Below are 18,375 nucleotides of genomic sequence, written 5' to 3'. Positions count from 1 at the left end.
CAACATATCTCAGCTCCATGGCTTTATCCACCACCAGCTCAGCTAGAGCAGGGGGTTATGAAAGGAAACAGTTGAACCATCAAAAGCTTACAGGCTTTAAACTAGAGCTAAGCACATTGTCAGCTCTTAATTAATATTATCACCACATCTGTGGCACTAGGGGGGATTGAGGCAGAGCATAGATCAGGGGTCGGCAACCTTTCAGAAATGGTGTGCTGAGTCTTCATTTATTCACTCTAATTTAAGGTTTCGCATGCCAGTAATACATTTTAATATTTTTAGAAGGTCTCTTTCCATAAGTCTAATATATAAACTAAACTATTGTTAAAAACAACAGATGTTTTGGAGCATAAGCTTCCGTGGGTGAATACTCACGACATGCATCTGACAAAGTGAGTATTCACCCACAAAAGCTTATGCTCCAAAACGTCCGTTAGTCTATAAGATGCCACAGGACTCTTTGTCGCCTTTTACAGATCCACGGCGACCCCTCTGATACTAAACTATTGCTGTATGCAAAGTAAAAAAGGTTTTTAAAATGTTTTAAAAGCTTCATTTAAAATTAAAATAAAATGCATAGCCCCCCAGACCAGTGGTCAGGACCCAGGCAGCGTGAGTGCCACTGAAAATCAGTTCGAGTGCCACCTTTAGCACAGGTGCCATAGGTTGCCTACCCCTGGCACAGGTAGAGGATTTGGGAGACTCACGATGCCGGGGGACGGGGAGGGGGGGAAGAAATAGGCTTCTGGGTCCTCACCACAGCAGAGGGAGATGAGAGGACTCAGTTGATGGTAAACGCGAAGGATTCTGCCACCCTGCTCACTGCCTCGACCACATCAGGGGCCCAACATGCCGACACCGCGCAAGAGCCCCCGCCAGTGCTTGGGCTCGGGGGTGCGGACGGGCCCACCAGCCTCCCCCCGAAACCCCAGCACCGGGCAGGCTGGGGCGCCGCCTCTACCCCGGCCCTTCCAGCCCCCCGGCTGGCCCCTACCCGTGAGGCCGAAACACTCCTCCTTCCAGTACTTGGACTCATAGATGCGGGTGCGGATGATCTTCTCCACCAGGTACTGCGGGTTGGTGCCGTGGATGCTGTGCGCGTCCTTCACCGTCCGGTTCGCCATGGCCGGAGCAAGAGGAAGGAAGAAGGAACGACCTGACTTGAACACCGGGGCGCTCACCTTCTTCTGCTTCCGGGGAGAACGGCTCCGCTTCCGCCCAAATTCCTCGCTTCACTTCCGGGACTGTCTAGCGGCGGGGAGGAGGTTGTCTTGTCGCCGCTCGCCCGCTGCCATCTTAACTTCGGGCAACCCGCCCGCTACGGGCTTGATTGCGCCCGGAGCCAAGATGGTGGCAGCGTGCTGTCCCCGCGCGCGGGGTGGGCGGAGCTTGCAGCTGCGTTTGGCGCGAAATTCTATCCTGCGGCTGCCTCTCGGAGCCTGCGCCGCGGTCGTCACGAGCCAGAGAGCCGGCCTCGGGCTGAGCAGGTGAGGAGCCGGGGCGCCGTTGCAGGAAGGCTCGGGGGAGAGCCCTGGGAGCGGCCCGAGCAGGCCCGGCTCGTTGACCTCTCTCCGCGGCGGCGGCTGGTAGAAGCCCGGTGGACCCCCTCCCTTTGTTTCTCTCAGCTGTAGGGTCCCCATTGAGCCTCTGCCTGGGGGTCTCGGGTGGGGGCAATGGCGCGTCCCCACCCATGTCTGCCACCTCCTTGATGCCTGGGCTTAGAAGACAGCGATTGTGACTTTGGCCTTGTCTACACGCGGCGTTACTTTAGAGTTGTTGTGCTTTACATTCACGCCCACCCTTAATCGGGATTAATTTTCCAGTGAGGACAAACCCTTGTCTACGTAAGCGTTTGGTTTCTAGCAAACTGGGGTTTCAGTCTAACCTGCTGTGCCCCAAGTGTCCGTGTGGACCATGCTTCTGTGCAGCAAAAGTTCCCTAGTGCACTTGAATCTACTTCAATTTCAAGGGAAGGCAGATCAAAGTGCCTTAAGGAACTGATCTCCGTGTGGACACTTAGGGCATGGTTGGCTAGATTTGCACTGCAGTTTGCTGCAAACTATGGCTACGTCAATTTAATTGACAGCTTTCTCAAATTACTGGTGGTTAAGTGGTAGCTTGATCTCTCTCCCCTCACCCCAGTACAGGTCTTCAAATCACAATTTTGAGGATTTCAAATAACTCAGTCATGGGTTAGGGGTTGTTATAAATGTGTATGGGTAGGGTTTTGTGGCCTGCCTTGTGCAGGAGGTCAGACTAGATGATCATATTGGTCCGTTCTGACCTATGAGTCTATGAGATACTATGGGCACTACAGTGGTACATTTACTGCACCAGGGTTTAAATTCTCTGAGATTATTTCGTGGAGCCCAGCACACCCCTGCCCGCATTTGGGGCTCCAGGGGCCAGGATCTCAGGCGTTAGCCTCGGCGGGAGGGGGAGTAGAGGGGTGCATCTGGACTTCTGCCATGGATTTGAAAATATTTACTGGAACTCCTCTCCCCTTCCCTCTTCCCCCTGCATGGGGCTAAAGTCCCGATACCCCGTCCCACACACCTGAATTTAAGCCTTGTACTGCCCTATAACGCCATAGAATTGAGACTCCCTTCATGATGGAAGGGTTTTTTCCATTGCTGTAAGTAGTCCACCTCCCCAAATGGTGGTAGCTAGTTGATAGAAGTGTTCTTTCATGATCTAGCTGTTACACTGGGGGATAGGTTGGCATAGCTACAACATTGGGGTGTGAATTTTTCATGCCTCTGAGAGATGTAGCTATATAGATATAAATTTTAAGTGTAGATAAAGCCTAAATTTTAATGTAGACAAGCCTTAAGTCTCACATAGGCTGGAGCTTTTTCATGTCTTGCATAAATCTGACATCTCAAAATCTTAGGTTGACCTAGCTACCTCACTCAGGACTGTGACAAATTTCACACCCTATTCAAAGTAATTAGGTTGACCTAACCCCCACTGCAAACACCAGTATGTTAACTGAAGAATTATTCTGTTGTCCTAGCCGCTGTCTCTTGGGGTGGTGGATTTACTACAACTACAGGAAGAAATCTCTTCCGTCGCTACAGTTGTGTAGCTGCAGGAGCACTTATAGTGTAGCTATACCCTGGAGCACTTATAGCGTAGCTATACCCTAAATAACCTGAGGGTGATGGTTATGGGTTACAGACCTTGGGTGTAGATAAAATCTTTTAGTGCACCATGCTGTGAGGGTTCTGTGAATAATGTATTTCAGAAGAAAAAGACTTTAAAAATCTTCTTGTGTTTGAAAAGATTTTACCGTTACTTTAGGCTGCATGGATGCAGCAAATTGTGGGATCTGGACCAAAAACAGCCTGTTTTGATCAGAAGACTTTATATATATATAAATGCCAACCCCGGGGGCATTCGATATATATATCAATTTCTGGTGGTTGGTGGACCCACACCATCAATTTCTGCAAAGTTTGAAGAGATGAGTCTGAAAATGTTTTATCTTCTATTGCAGGGGGTCGGCAACCTTTCAGAAGCGGTGTGCTGAGTCTTAATTTATTCACTTTAATTTAAGGTTTTGCTTGCCAGTAATACATTTTAACGTTTTTTAGAAGGTCTCTCTCTATACGTCTATATACTATATAACTAAACTATTGTCGTATGTAAAGAAAACAAGGCTTTAAAAATGTTCAAGAAGCTTCATTTAAAATTAAATTAAAATCCTGATCTTACGCTGCCAGCCTGCTCAGCCCACTGCCAGCCTGGGGCTCCATTCACCTAGGCTGGCAGCGGGCTGAGCAGGGCCTTCAGCCAGGACCCCAGTTGGCAAGGGGTCTGGGGGTGGGTGGGATGGAGTTGTAGGGATGCTCCCAGCCCCCTGCCCTGAGCGGCTCTTTGCAGGGGGCTGGAGGGGATATGCCCTGATTCCACCCTCCTTCCCCAAGGCCCTGTCCCCACCTCTTCTCTGGAGCAGCGGTTCCAACTCTGTTTCTCCCCTTCCCTCTCCAGGGCCATCAGCTGTTCTGCCACAGGGAGGGAGAGGAGGAGGCACAGGAACCCAGCACAGCTGGAGGAAGAGGCAGGGGCAGAGGGATTTTGGCTGCTGGTGGAGGCTACCCTGCAGTAGCAGCCTGCAGGACCAAGCTTCTGCCCCCTGCCCCTGCAAGAGAGAGCGGAGGTGGAGAAGAGCAGGCTGGGCCAGGCAGGATTTTTAATGGCACGCTGCTGCCTGCCGGGGTCCTGGCCGCTGGCCCCGTCGAGCCCGCTGACAGCCTGGGTTCAGCAGCAGGCTGAGCAGGGCCAGCAGCCGTGACCCCAGCAGGCAGCACTGTGCCATTAAAAATCAGCTTGTGTGCCGTTTTTGGCACGCATGCCATAGGTTGCCAACCCCTGTTCTATTGTTACAGTAATCTCAAGTGTTGATTGTAACAGCCTAGAGAAAAAAATACTCTTTTCAGGGCTCTGGGTATATCTCAGCAAATCGGTTCTTTGCCATTGCAGGAGTCTTGGGCATGGGTCCACCTCAGTCTCTCCTGTTGTTTGCATGTGGCACACAATAGTTTGGTTTCCTGAGGGTTGTAATACTGTAGTTTAATCCTGGTTATTGTATTCAATACATGGGTAAATGTGTGTGGTTCAGTGGCTACGAGATAATCCGGTGGTCCCTTCTGGCCTGGCAGCTATTTTTGTATAAATTTCAGTTTCCTCTTGTGTTTTGTGTGGGTCTTTGACACAGTGATGGGGGGGAAAAAAAACACATTTAAAATAGGCCCATTGTCCTAGATGCTGTACAAATACAGGGAGACAGGTCCCAGATAGGAAGAGCTTACAGACTAATGTGGTTGTAAAAAGCATAAATCGCGGTGGTTCTCAGGCCATTGTAATATTGTACCTTAAACTATTTTAAACTCTTTTGAAATTGACTAGATTTATGTTTGTCCTCTTTGCTGCTATCAAGGACTATCTGGACAGTAGCAAGTCCATAAATAATCATGTGATTTTTCTGCTGCTCTTGGGAGAAAATGCTGAACCATCAGCAGAAGCAGGCATCAGAGTTATTTGTGGGGGAGGAAGATATAGAAAATGGAGTTCGGGAGGACTAGATGGACCTTATCTCACTGCCTGCCTGCAACAGTCAGGAGGATCTTGGTGAGAGACAGAAGAAGGACCTTCAGTCCTGGCACTGACTTTGGAGAGGGGTGAAAAGACAAACACATATATCTCATTTCCAGCAGCTACAAGCATGCTTCATATTTATCAGATCATTGTTAGCCAGGTGCTGATATGAAAAATGGAGGCCCCAGTGCAGGGTCCAAGGACAGTCTGCTATTAAAACACTCTGCATCCTCTCTCTTTCCAATACCAGAGAGGCTGCAAGTTTTCAGGAGAGCATTGCTGGTACGGGGAAAGGAGAGTGTTCTCACCTTCATATTCTAGTGTTGGGTACAGAAATGACTATTACTGGTTCTGAATCTTGAAACAGTATAATGGGAGGAGAGAAATCACACATTAGGATTTGTTTGAGTGGCTCAGAGGTTTTGAATGTTAGAGGTAGTCCTGGTGGAGATGCGATAGTGGGCAGAGTGCAAGTTGGACACTCTCAGGTGCAGTTATCACATGGTTCTACAATTTTACCACATAGGTATTGAGCCCTACTACATAAAATACTGGGCTGTAAATAAATAAATGGCACTTTCAAAATGCCTTTCACTTGAGTGCTCAGAGTGCTTTATAAAATGTTAAGGACAAAATGTTTAAACTTGGGGCCTAAAGTTAGGTACTCTAATAAGAGTTTTGATTTTTTTTCAAAGGTGCTAAGCACTCTGTCCCATGGAAATCACTGGAAGCTCAGCACTTTTTAAAATCAGACCTCTTTATCTAGGTGCTTAACTTTAGCCACCCAGTTCAAATATTTTTTCTAATTCTCTTAACACCTCTGGAATGTGTAATAATTTCATTGGACAGCTGGAGAAACTTAGGCACAGAGAGCTCCAGTGACTTGCCCAAGAAAAACTCAGTCCTGGTCTACACTTGGAGGGGGTTGATCTAAGTTACACAACTTGAGCTACGTGAATAACATAGCTGAAGTCGACATACTTAGATCTACTTACTGTGGCGTCTTCACTGTGGTCAGTAGACAGCTGATGCTCTCCCATCGATTCCACCTGCGCCTCTTGCCCTGGTGGAGTACCGGAGTCTATGGGAGAGCGCTCAATTTATTGCATCTAGATTAGACACAATAAATCGACCCCTGCTGGATTGATTGCTGCCTGTCGATCCAGCCAGTAATGTAGACAAGCCCTCATCAGTGAATCAATGACAGAGCTAGGAATTAAGAATCCAGGAATACTGACTCCAGTCTGTTGCTTTGGTCATTAGCATTACTTGCATTCTTGCATTCACCAGCAAAATTAATTTGATACTTTTAAAAATCTCGCTGCAGAAATCATGAACACAAGACAGCAGTGCAAGCGCATCTACTCATGGGTTGGAAGAGCAAAGAGCTCAGACCAGCAATTGAAGACCTTTCAATATAGGTAAATAACATTTATTTTAGGCTGAGGCAGAGACCCCTAAAGAAACATGCCATTTTTTTAGGGAGTAATCATGGACGAAAGTGCTGTAGTAACAATTACCTGCATTACTAGCACTTGTGTCAGGTATATGTAGCAGGTTTGGAATAAGCATAAGCAATATCTTATGGAAACCATCAAATAAGGCTCAGTGCCATTGGTGTGTATGATATTGTAAACATCAAACAAGATTCTGGCCACAAGGTTCTTGCATTGTAAATTAGACATCTGGGCAACTGGATAAGGTATTCAACACTCGAATCTAAACAGTTATATAGGATTGCTCTGTGCTGTTGTGTTTTTTGCTTTTCACTGGTGGAGGTAAGTAACTCTTGTGGCGTGGTCTTGAGTTTGTAAATCACTTTGGATTCTTTAGGATAAAAGGGGTTATAAAAATGTAACTCTGTGACTCTTTATAAAGAAAAAAGGGGGGGGCTGGGAGTGGGGCTTGTTTCTGATAATTCCTTGGTAGCATCACTGACGTAACTCCATGGCTTGCATGCAAGCTAGCTGGCTGTCAGGTTACTCATGGATTCTGACCTACCTACGTTAGTTGCTTTTGTGGGTGAAGAGAATTGAAGCATTTGAAGAGGAGACATATGCATGGACTTTGCAAGGAAATCTGGCAAGAGGGAGGGGGAAAAGACTAAAATCTGACTGACTGTTAATGTGGCAATCTCTGATCTATAAAGAATATGAAATGAATTTGTTAATCTATATGTGCCTTCATTTTCTAGGGGGATTTTGATTAAATCAGAAAGAAGTCTAAGAGAAATGTGCGTACTACTTGGAGAATTTGTTTTAGTAGAAGGGGAGAATGCGGATCAACCTTTTGTGGCAAAACTCCTGAAACTATATGAAGATGGTAAGAGCAAGTATTTTCATTATAATAGTTCCAATGTGCCTTCTATCTGGGGATCTTAAGCCACTTTTCAAACGCTAACTAAACTTCTTCACCACTATGAAATAGGTATTACATCTATTTTATTTATAAATGAAGGTTGGATGAGGGATATTGAGGCAGAGAGAAGCTAAATGACTTGCCCAAAACTACATTGTAAGTCAGTGCCAGAACACAACTCAGGCCCTATGTCATTTAAAACAAAAACACCATTGTTTCAATTGACAGCTTTCCAGAATTATTGGTGGTTAAATGTTAGCTGATCTCTCTCCCCTCACCCCAGCATAGATACAATAAAACATTCCAATATAACTCAGGATTGCACATCTTGTTACATATAATAATTCAATGACAAATTTAGGTGGAAATAACATTTCTCAGGATTAAGTTCGTAACTGATGAAATATATGCATTTGTGGTCATTTAGACAATGAGTGAGGATATAGAAATAACCTCTTCATCTATAATGTGACCTGGTATTGATCACATATTAAGACAGTTTTGTGGAGGTAAGACTTTCATAATCTTTTCTATTATTTTTTAAGTACTTTTTATATAGTAATTGAGAGGAAGGATGATCTTGGAGTTAAGACACTGGGCTGGGACTTCGGCAATCTGGATTCACTTCCTATCTCTGCCAAAAACTCCCTGTATGATCTTGTGCAAGTTTAATTAATTTCTATGTGCCTAAATTTCCAGTCTGTAAAATGAGGATAATAGTACTTTCTTTCTCCCTCTGTGTCTGGCCTACTTAGACTACATGTTTAGGAATAGAAGGCTCTTTCTTACTATGTGTATGTACAGTGCCTGACACACTCTGGCTTTGATCTCAGTTAGAGCCTTTTGTCCTGCTATAATACAAATAATGAACAATAATGCTGTAACTAAAACTAGAGTTTTGAATGCTGACTCAGTTTTTCTCTGTTTTCCTCTGTTGTAGGCTCTCAAGAAAAGCATGCAGTTGTTCAGTGGTTCTCTCGTATTACAGAGCTACCACTCAGTAAACGGAAACTGCTGCAAAGAGAGGTTTCTCCCCAGGAGATATTTCTGGATAAATCTCCTGGATATGACACCCACATAAATGTGGAGACCATCATTAAAAACGTGAAGGTATGTACCCAGGGCATGGTCTGCATACAGTAAAGGAGGAGGTGGAAGAACTTTGGAAAGCCTAAAGCAAGGGTGGAAACACTTATTTTCCTCCATGAAACCTATTTGAATTCCTAATACAGCTCTGTAGAGATGTTGGGTATCATTAATACTTATACTCCTGGGGGAATTCTGTGCATCTGCGGACGCACAAAATTCCTCTGTCCCACATAATTTTATATTTCCCCACAAAAAGTGCATTTTGCCTAAGAAGTGCTGCCTTTTGGCCACCAGAAACCAGTGTGGTGCAAGAACAGCTAGCTGTGTTCATGCAGCTGGCTAGTCTGGTGCCACAGCGGCCTCTGGTGGGAAAGAGGCAGAACTGCAGCACTTCTGGGGCAGAATGTATTTTCTGGGGGAGGGGTGGGTGGAGGAATTCTATGTCCAGTGCTGCAGAATTCCCCCAGAGGCAGAAGTTAATCACAGCACCCTGCCCATGAAGCCAGGTTAGAACAGTGGGGTGGGGGTGGGGGGAGCACAGGGATGCTGGGGGTGGGCACAGATTGGGGTATAGGCTCAGGAGCTAGGGATGACAGCGTTGAGCATGGGGATGGGGGGCTGCAGAGACCCATGGAGATTGGCGGGGAGGGGGCAGATGTGCCTGACAGAATGGAGTGGCTTGGGGCCAGCCAGGGTCTGCGTGGGGGAGGTTTCCCAGCTCCCTAAGAATCTCTTCCCCTACCCCCCCCGCCACCTCCCCCAAAGGAAAAAACACTTTCACCCACTCCACTCAACATCCTCCCACTCTTAGGCTCCTTCCATCTCCCTCGGCTCCGCCGTAACACCCTGACTACCCAAGCCTTGCATTGCTTCTGACAAGTGCAGGAAATACAGTTTCTGTTATGTAGTTTAAGTAATTACTTAACATTTTGGTTAATATGCTGGTTAGGAATCTGTTCCCCCCCAAAATTGCCAGAATCTTTTTGGTCTATACTGTTTACAGGACATACTTGTTGAACGATATTTTTGAAATAAATTACCAAAACAATGAAACTGGCATGATTTATTTTGAAAACTGGCATGATTATATTATGTTGTTTTGACAATAAAATATGCAGAATTTTTCAAATATTGTGTGCCAGATTTTTTTTTTTTTTTTTTTTTGGTGCAGAATTCCCCCAGGAGTAGAATACTTAATATAGTCTAACAACAGTGTCCTCTCTAATCCTTCTTCACAGGTGTACCAATAGCAAGCACAGTCATGGGATAAAATGTTAAGTTACATGATTAGGAAAAATAACAAAGTACTAAGTAAATAGCAGCTACTAAAGGGTGACTTGATATTTTTCTCCATTTATAGGTGATACCTTTGGCCCCCGAGGAGGCGGTGCCTGTTAGGTCAAATGGAAAACAGATATTCTTTGTAAAGGAATCTTGGGATGGGAAATGCTTTAAGCCTCTGTCCCCTGGCTTATTGTCTGAGCTGAAAGAAGCTGAGAAAAATAAAAGGGTTGGCAGCCCAAGCCCTTTAACTGACTGCCAGGTGTTTCCTTCAGACTTCATTTGCTCCTTGAAAGCAGAGACTGACAGAGTCACTCGGAGTACCGTGAAAACCAAGAACATTCAGATGGAAATAGAATCAAGACACTCTGCTTCCAAGTCCTCCCTGTCTAAGGAGAGACATTCCCAAAGGGTGGCAAATGGCATTAACACCCCAGGAGCAAGGAAGAAGTTACAGTTAAACAGTATGTACACAGCAATACTCTTGGTTTTGCTAATACGTTTACTACTATTTGCCAAATTAATAGCAGAATTGCTGGACCTGGAGACTGAAGTCTTATGTTTATCCATAGTACAGCATGGGCAGCTCTCTGAGTAACTCCTGTGGGCCTGGCCTTCCTCTAGCTACTGTGATCTCAGTGCCAGGTCTTTTCACTTGGGAACGTGGTAAATGGGGCTTATAGGGAGTGCAGACTTTCAACAAGTGGATTCTTGTTCTGGGTAGTAGCAGCATCAAGAGCAAGAATCTCATCTCTACCTGCTTCACAGCTGATCCAGCCACTGTATATGTCATAAGGAACAGATATAAGAAGCTGAACAGGTTGGGATCAGCACATTGAGGATGGCTACCCCTTCCTGTGCAGTTGACTATTGTTCCTCTTCCTCTTAGTAGCTGGCGTTTTGAGCTGAGGTGTATTGGAGATCTTTATTACTGTCTGTCATGACAGATTTGCTGAGTAAATACTGCTGGGAGCTTTGCACTGAAGGAGGTTATCATTGGGGAAAGGATATCACATAAAGAAAAAAAAAAAAATCCGAAAAGAGAGTCTGGTTTTCTAGTAGATGTAACCTGTGTGAATGCAATATGGCTCTTTGTTCCCTTTTAGTTTCTAGACCATGTGCAGTGGTTGAAGACTGCTTACCACCTCTAAGTTAATGGACCTGAATCTTTAACTCAAGCAGTAGAAGTTTGTTCTCTTGGATACAGAGACCCTGGCATGTGACCCTAGCCACGGAGGTCTTGGCTACGCTGGTGCTTTACAGCGCTGCAACTTTCTCGCTCAGGGGTGTGAAAAAACACACCCCTGAGTGCAGCAAGTTACAGTGCTGCAAAGCACCAGTGTAAACACTGCCCTGGCGCTGGGAGCACTGCTCCCAGTGCTGTAAGCTAATCCCCACGGGGAGGTGGAGTACCTGCAGCACTAGGAGAGCTCTCTCCCAGAGCTGGCGCCGCGACCACACTCGCACTTCAAAGCGCTGCTGCGGCAGCACTCCCGGGGCAGCGCTGTACGGCTGCAGGTGTAGCCATACCCTTAGATATGATTAACACAATTGGCGGGCCACTCTCAGAGGGCGAACTGAAGGAGGAAGTAGTAATAGCACACTCCCCTACTCCACCTTCACCCTAAGCCCCAACCACCGGGGACAGTACTCATACATTGGGGAGATCTTTGGAATGATTGTCCCTCTTCTTTGATCAGTGAAATAGTAAACATTGACACTTAAACTAGCCTCTTTAGGCTTCAGAATTAATGCCCCACAGAGGTGCAATCTTTATTTATCTTGCATGTTGGTGCTACTTCAGGTAGTCCAAAGGCTCAGCCATTGCATTCCATTCATGTAGTAATAGTTAAATTTGCAACAATAGGGGCTAGAGATGTAATCTGTGTTTTAAATAAAAGATGATGTATTGCAGCACAGAATGCATGTGTGATAGAAAAGTACTGGTTTGCCAAGCCCAATTTGAGCCATGTGCTTTAATGGGATGTCACCTGGGGAGTCCATTTAATAATAAATTTCAGTGACTGCTGCTCAGTTAGGAAGTATTAGCAAAAATTTCTCTTAAGTGGAGAAGGATTAGCCAGTGCTGAAGTTAGTGTGGTGGTCCATTGTGGGATTCTATGTTTGTGTCTCAATGATTCTACATCAAATGTGCTCAGTTTACAAGCAAAACTTATTTCCAACTGGCAGTCCTGGAAACTCAGTCTGGGATCTGAGTCAAACTGGGTTCTTTCCTTCTCTTATATCATTACCAATGATAAAAGTTCTGTATGCCAGCTTCTGTCCTTAGTAATGTCCTTGTGCATTCTCTGGAGTTTTCCATACATTTGCAGAAGTTCAAATAATTGGAATCTTTGTAAACAGTTTTATAACTTTAATAAACTTTTATAAGCAGTTTTGTTTGCACAGGAAGGAATTAAATTCAGCTCGCTCCTCTCTCAGCTGCGTTGGCTATGCATGGATAACAAATAAGCAGCATTAAAAACATATTTTAATTACTGTAGCAGATAGGATGTCTCAGTTCATGTGTGGGGCAGCAAATCTGCTAACTAAGAAGGTGCAATTTTCATGTCACTTTTCAAGAGCAAAAGAATGCTTTGGCTCAGGAATTTATGTAGGCTTGGATGGAATTATAAAGCTCTAGTTGCTTTTTAATACAGAAGTTGCAAAACAAAAAGAAGTGCAGAGAAAATTACTTTGTCTGGTAAGTATAGTGTTTTTGTTTTAATGACCTTTGTAAATTAGGGCCATTATTTAAAGGGGATGATAAACTGTCTGTAGGAGTACTAAGAGAGAGATCCCTTTTAATTTCAAAGGTACTGGTTTGAGGTTGCTGTAAATCATGCAATGCTGCTGCTATGTTGATGATTGTAAAATATGTACATCACCTGTCAAGTGGGAGTGTGGGGCAATGGATCAAACAGTACATACACATTGTTGGTAGTGTCCCTGCTCTGATGTCTCTTCTGTTATGAAGAGAAGAGTAGAGTAGGTACTTCAGTAGACACCAAGGGCCAGATTATTCCAGTCTACTGGTTAAGCATACATTTAGGTGGCTACTTTGCATTATGGCCTGACTAGATAAGAGACTGTTTAGCTATGTATGTGTGCAATCAAGAATACACATACATCTAGATGTTCACATGCAAACTGGTGCTAAGATAAGCAAGGGGGAATTTGGGGCTTGAAAATTCAGACCCTAAATCTGTGTTCCATCTCATAAAGGAAACATTTTTCCAATTAAATAGTTCAATTATTCATCCTCCATCATGTAACCCTAAACAGGAGTTAGATTATATGCCACGAGTGGCTTGGTAGCTAAGAGTTAACCAAATCAGTCATTTTAAAACTTGATGACCTTTTATCATTTTGTTTGGTTTTTAGGTCCTTCGAAATCTAGAAACAAACTCACAGAATGCGATGTCTTAGAACTCTTGGGTGATGACTGTGATGCTTTGGAACCATCAGCTACCAAGAGAAAGGTGACATTCACTAAGATTTTGGGCTCACCTCCAAAAATATCTCGCACCAGTGGTGAGTCAGACTCACCACTGACTATCAGGGAAGACTGGTCTAAGCTAGCTGAAACAATAAGGATAGCTCCCTACAGAAGGGGCCAAGATTCCCGCCTGAAAACCAAGAATCTTGATGGAAAAGACGATGACACATGGTAAGTGGCAGCATTGTTCTAATGTATCTTTGACTGGCGCCCCTCTTCTTTGTATCTTGTTTCCCCTTTTTTTAAATGAATCATTCTCTTGAAGCAAGATAGTATCAAAGATCCTGCAGGAAAGAGTAGGTGCTTCCTGCAAAGATGTCACTGGTTAATAGTAGATGTTCACTTCACTTTCTTTTACAGCAAATTGGGGGAATGCAAAAAAGCACACAGCGAGAGACGAAATATTGGATATGAGTGGTGGTAACTCAGTATTCAGTGCACTTCCAAAAATACTTATTTTCAACATAACACTTTTAATACTGGGATTTTGTGAAGACTTTTTAGCTTTTATTTTCTTTTCAAAATCGGTTGCTATTTCCTCTATCTCCTTGGAGTAGTGGGGAAAGCTCTACCATATTTTATTTTGCTCTCATTATTCCCTGCCCTCCTACTCAATTTTTATTTAAAAAAAATCCAACTTTGAACAATTTTCTGATCATAGGAGAGTACTGACAAAGTCTGTGAAATCCCAAAATATGCTCAAATGCTTTGCCTGCTACGGACGTAAAAAAGCTTTAATAATTACAAGAGATTCCATGGACCTGGGTTATGGAGGAGCTTCCAAAGCAAAGGGTACATGGAGGGGGAGGAATGTAAGGGGTTTGGAAAATGGGATTGCGGGTTACACAGGTCAAGATGTTAGAGTGAGAAATGTCAGGGTCCAGGGCAGATATGATGGGAATGCAGAAAGGGGAGGTGGTCTAGTCATGTTGACCTTTACAAGTTTATACACTGTCATCAGAGACAAAAGCCTCTTCCTCTCCTCATCAATTTCCCTTCACTTAATGCATATACACCACACAGCTCTAGTATCACCCCATGTGTGTAAGCTACACATGTATATAGATCTGCTCAAAGGTAGCCAAGCTATATTGGGCCTCATAAAATTTGTTATATGAGTCCTTCTCCAGACTTTATGTGCTAATCTATTCATGTTTGTGGCAAATTAAAAAAAAAAAAAAAAAAAAAGGAAATTGCCACACAAAAATCTTAATTAAATTTGCTCAGTATATTTTCTATCAGCATAATCACTAAAAATCACAAGCAGGAAAAAATTCAGGCCTTTATATTGTACATCATAAAAAAGGGACACATTTTTCTTTATATGTCCTCTTTAAAGAAGTGTTAATATGGAACAAACATTTGATGGAACTGTGATCTAAAGTCTCTTGGTCACACAGCGTTAGTGTGCTGTTAAATGTTTGCAGTGTTGTACATTCAGAATCTGCAATGTAGTGGAATTAAGAAATCGAAAAGAATAAAGAGGTATCTGCAATGAATTAAAGCAAGCGATTCACCTCAATATGGCCCATCATCTAATGGGCAAGTTGTATTTGCAATGCTATAGGTAGATGTCCCTTTTTTCATCAGGCATTTGAATGGTACAAATGAAGAGGAGGAAACTGAGGAGAGAGCCAGAGAATCCAGAAAAACAACCAAACAAGCAGCTACTTCTAAAAGCAATTCTAAAAGCGACACAAAGTAAATCCTGATATTCAAATGATGTTCACATGTCTTATGTTCACTTATTCCAAGAGTGATTTTTGGGTCACTTGACATAGACTAGATACAAATAGCCTTGTTCTTTCTCTAGTTTAGCTGAAGAGCAAGAGCTGATGACCAGGAGTCCAGTGGTGATCCCACGTTCTCACAGGAAATGTGTGCAGAGGACTACTGCTCGCATTGCAGAGCAACTCCAGTAAGTTTTCTCTATTGTGTCTTAGTCAGATTATCATTGGTGGCTTGCAGCCCTGGGCATTCACCGAGTCTAATGTTGAAATGCAAGTCATGTGAATCTCATTCATGCAAGGAAATACTTTGTGTGATTGCTAGGCAAATTGTTTGCAAGAAAACAATCCAAAATTCTTCTACTGTATTTGCAAATTAAAGCAAATACTTTCATCCTTTAATTAAAGTAAAGTGAAAGGTAGAAAAATTGTTTGTACCCATTACTGTTGTTCTGTGATGTATTAAGACAGACTTGTTGTTTTTTCCCCAAAATGCTTTCTGCATCTTGTTTTACTTGATAATTGGGATTTGATGTGTCCACTCTTCTTGCTGGTGGATTCTTGGAGAGGTGAGGTGAAATGGTAACATCACCAATGACTGAAGCCTGAGTGACAGTTTTTCTAGTTCTCATCTGAGTGGGAGAGGGGTCTTGAGTCCTATCTATGGTGCAACTTTTAGTTTAGTTTGTAACCTGGTAGTTCTTCTTCGAGTGATTGCTCATATCCATTCCAATTAGGTGTGCGCGCACTGCGTGCATGTTCGTCGGAAGATTTTTACCCTAGCAACACTCGGTAGGTCAGCTGGGCGCCCCCTGGAGTGGCGCTGCCATGGCGCCAGATATATACCCCTGCCGACCCAACCGCCCCTCAGTTCCTTCTTACCGCCTGTGTCGGTCATTGGAACAGTGGAGCGCGGCTTAGCTGATCTCCACCTCCCTAGCTACTCGTAGTTCTTTCATCGTTATTGTGTATATAGTTCAATTTTCTATGTTTCTCCTTAGTTTCATTAGTTCTTTAACGTAGTTATTGTATATAGTTAAGAGGGGTTGCGGATTAGCCCTTTCCCCTCACCCAGTGCTGGGGCCCATGCCCGGTTCACTGGGTTTCAAACTGTGCTCGGCTTGTCGCAAGCTGATGCTGACAGGAGGTCCTCACGACCCCTGCCTTAAGTGCCTGGGGGAATCCCACCTCGCAGACAAGTGCCGCATCTGCAAAGCCTTCAAGCCGCGGATGAAAAAGGAGCGGGACTTTCGTCTCAAACAGCTCCTGATGGAGGCGGCCCTTACTCCTCCACCCTCGGCACCGAGCGCCAGACAGTCCGCACCGGGGAGAAGTGCATCTTCAGCACCGGAGCGCACCGGCACCGCGAAGGCCCCTCGGCACCAACCGTCACCGGCCCAGAAGCCTGCCCAGCACCGCTCTCTCTCCCCGCGAGTTAAGAGGCACAAGACTCCTGCGATTCCCGTGCCTACGTTGCAGTCGGAGCACCCGCCTAAGTCGGACCACCCGGCACCGACAACTGCTGTGGCACCGACAACTTCAGCACCGTTGATTCCGGCCTCGCAAGAGCCGTCGAGTCTGGTGCCTGACCACTCCCCGGCACGCGCCGTGGTTGAGCTTATTGTTCCCTCTACGCCGGAGACATTCTCTACGGCAAGGGAGCTGATTGCCCTGACAGAGCCTGCGCTGCCTCAACCCCTGGCACCGCCGGTGCGGGTTATCCAATCAGTAGCAAGCCTGCCCTGCTGAGACCATCCTCGGTCGGCACCGCTGAAAGGCACCCGTCATGATCGAGGTCTCGCCGGCATTCTCGGTCCTGTCACCGATCCTGGTCCCAACGCCGCTCGCAGTCCCGGTACCGCTCTCCATCTCCATACCGGTCGTACTCGCGGCACTGTTTGAGATCTTGCTCGCTGACCCAATACTTTCGGCACCAATCCAGCTCCCGGCACCATTCATGGCACCGCACCTCTCGCAGCTGCTCTTGACGTAGAGCTTCGAGGTCCCAGTCGACCTCCCGGCACCATTCTGGTCGCAGGTCCCGGTCTCATTCCCGGTACTGGTACGGCGCCCAGTACCGTTCTCTGGTGCTGCGTGGAGATGGATCAACCAGACGCAGAGACCTTCCCAAGTGGTTTCAGCTCCTCCGTGGCCGTCTCGCCATACATCAGTATCATCACACGCGGACAGTGCCTCCTACGCACACGACCGTGATTTGGATACACACAGCCAAGTCTTCCAAGAGACCCACAATCCAGACCAGGGACCTCATCAGTGGTCCTTCTGCACACCTTGGGCATATCACCAAGCCCAAGGTGGACCCGCAGTTACATCACGATCTGTTCCATCGGAACACCGGGTGCCAGAGGCCACTGTCAGCCGCCCCTCTCCTGTGGGTACGGAGGAAGCTTCCATCCACGCACCGGATCCTCAGGTCCCACCGGTCCCTGACGTCCCCCATGACCAGGAGACCATACAGGACCTACTTATCCCGGGCCTTTCATCTCCCTCTTCCCCAGATGAAGCGGTAGTGGGAACATCCTCATCGGGCCCGCCTCCAATTGACCTCAGGGCACGCCAGGACCTCCTGAGGCACGTCGCCCTGAATATAAATCTGCAGGTGGAGGAGGTTCCGGAGGTTGAGGACCCCGTGGTAGATATATTGTTGGTGGATGCACCAACTCGAGTGGCCTTACCGTTCATTCGATCAATTTAAGCTAAGGCAGATACCATCTGGCAATCGCTGGCATCTATTCCACTCACGGCCAGAGGAGTGGAGCGGAAGTACATGGTGCCCTCTAAGGGGTATGAGTACTTATACGTGCACCCTGCTCACTGGTCGTACAGTCCGTAAATGAACGGGAACGCCATGGCCAGCAAGCCCCTGCCCCAAAATCTAAGGAGGCTAGGCGCATGGTTTTGTTGGGCCGTAAAATCTACTCCACCGGGGGCCTCCAACTCAGAGTGGTGAACCAGCAAGCTCTGCTTTGCAGATATAATTACAACACCTGGGAGGCGGTAGGGAAATTCACAGAGCTGGTCCCGCAATACTCTCGCCAAGAATTTACGGCACTATTGGAGGAAGGAAAGAAGGTGGCGAGAACTTCTCTTCAGGCCTCGCTGGATGCTGCTGATTCGGCAGCCAGAACTGTGGCCTCTGGAATCGCCATGAGGCGTATATCATGGCTTCAGGTGTCAGGCCTGCCACCTGAACTTCAGCACACTATCCAAGACTTGCCATTCGATGGCCAGGGTCTATTCTCTGAGAAGACGGACCCTAGGCTACAATGTCTGAAAGATAATTGGGTGATTATGCGTTCG

The 18,375-nt window shown here is 45.8% G+C and overlaps 2 protein-coding genes across 4 annotated transcripts in view; one reads left to right on the top strand and one right to left on the bottom strand.

Moving 5' to 3' along the window:
* The window catches only part of PRPF38A (pre-mRNA processing factor 38A), a 7,603-nt gene extending 6,305 nt beyond the window's left edge, over positions 1 to 1,298 (bottom strand). The window contains exon 1 of the mRNA XM_032768421.2: positions 995 to 1,298. Within this exon, the coding sequence (XP_032624312.1) occupies positions 995 to 1,124 (130 nt within the window). The 5' untranslated portion in view covers positions 1,125 to 1,298. The remainder of the gene's footprint in view (positions 1 to 994) is intronic.
* A 30-nt stretch (positions 1,299 to 1,328) lies between these two features.
* ORC1 (origin recognition complex subunit 1) overlaps positions 1,329 to 18,375 on the top strand; it is a 39,727-nt gene continuing 22,680 nt past the window's right edge. The window contains exons 1-8 of one of the 3 annotated variants that reach the window (XM_075067611.1): positions 1,329 to 1,487; positions 6,428 to 6,521; positions 7,295 to 7,422; positions 8,399 to 8,568; positions 9,908 to 10,292; positions 13,213 to 13,498; positions 14,918 to 15,028; positions 15,141 to 15,245. In XM_075067611.1, the coding sequence (XP_074923712.1) occupies positions 6,433 to 6,521; positions 7,295 to 7,422; positions 8,399 to 8,568; positions 9,908 to 10,292; positions 13,213 to 13,498; positions 14,918 to 15,028; positions 15,141 to 15,245 (1,274 nt within the window). In that variant the 5' untranslated portion in view covers positions 1,329 to 1,487; positions 6,428 to 6,432. The remainder of the gene's footprint in view (positions 1,488 to 6,427; positions 6,522 to 7,294; positions 7,423 to 8,398; positions 8,569 to 9,907; positions 10,293 to 13,212; positions 13,499 to 14,917; positions 15,029 to 15,140; positions 15,246 to 18,375) is intronic. The other 2 variants (XM_032768419.2, XM_032768420.2) reach the window with 2 other exon arrangements.

This window comes from Chelonoidis abingdonii, chromosome 7 (genome assembly GCF_003597395.2).
Source record: "Chelonoidis abingdonii isolate Lonesome George chromosome 7, CheloAbing_2.0, whole genome shotgun sequence".
Lineage (NCBI taxonomy): Eukaryota > Metazoa > Chordata > Testudines > Testudinidae > Chelonoidis > Chelonoidis abingdonii.
This window is presented reverse-complemented; position numbering and strand designations above follow the sequence as displayed.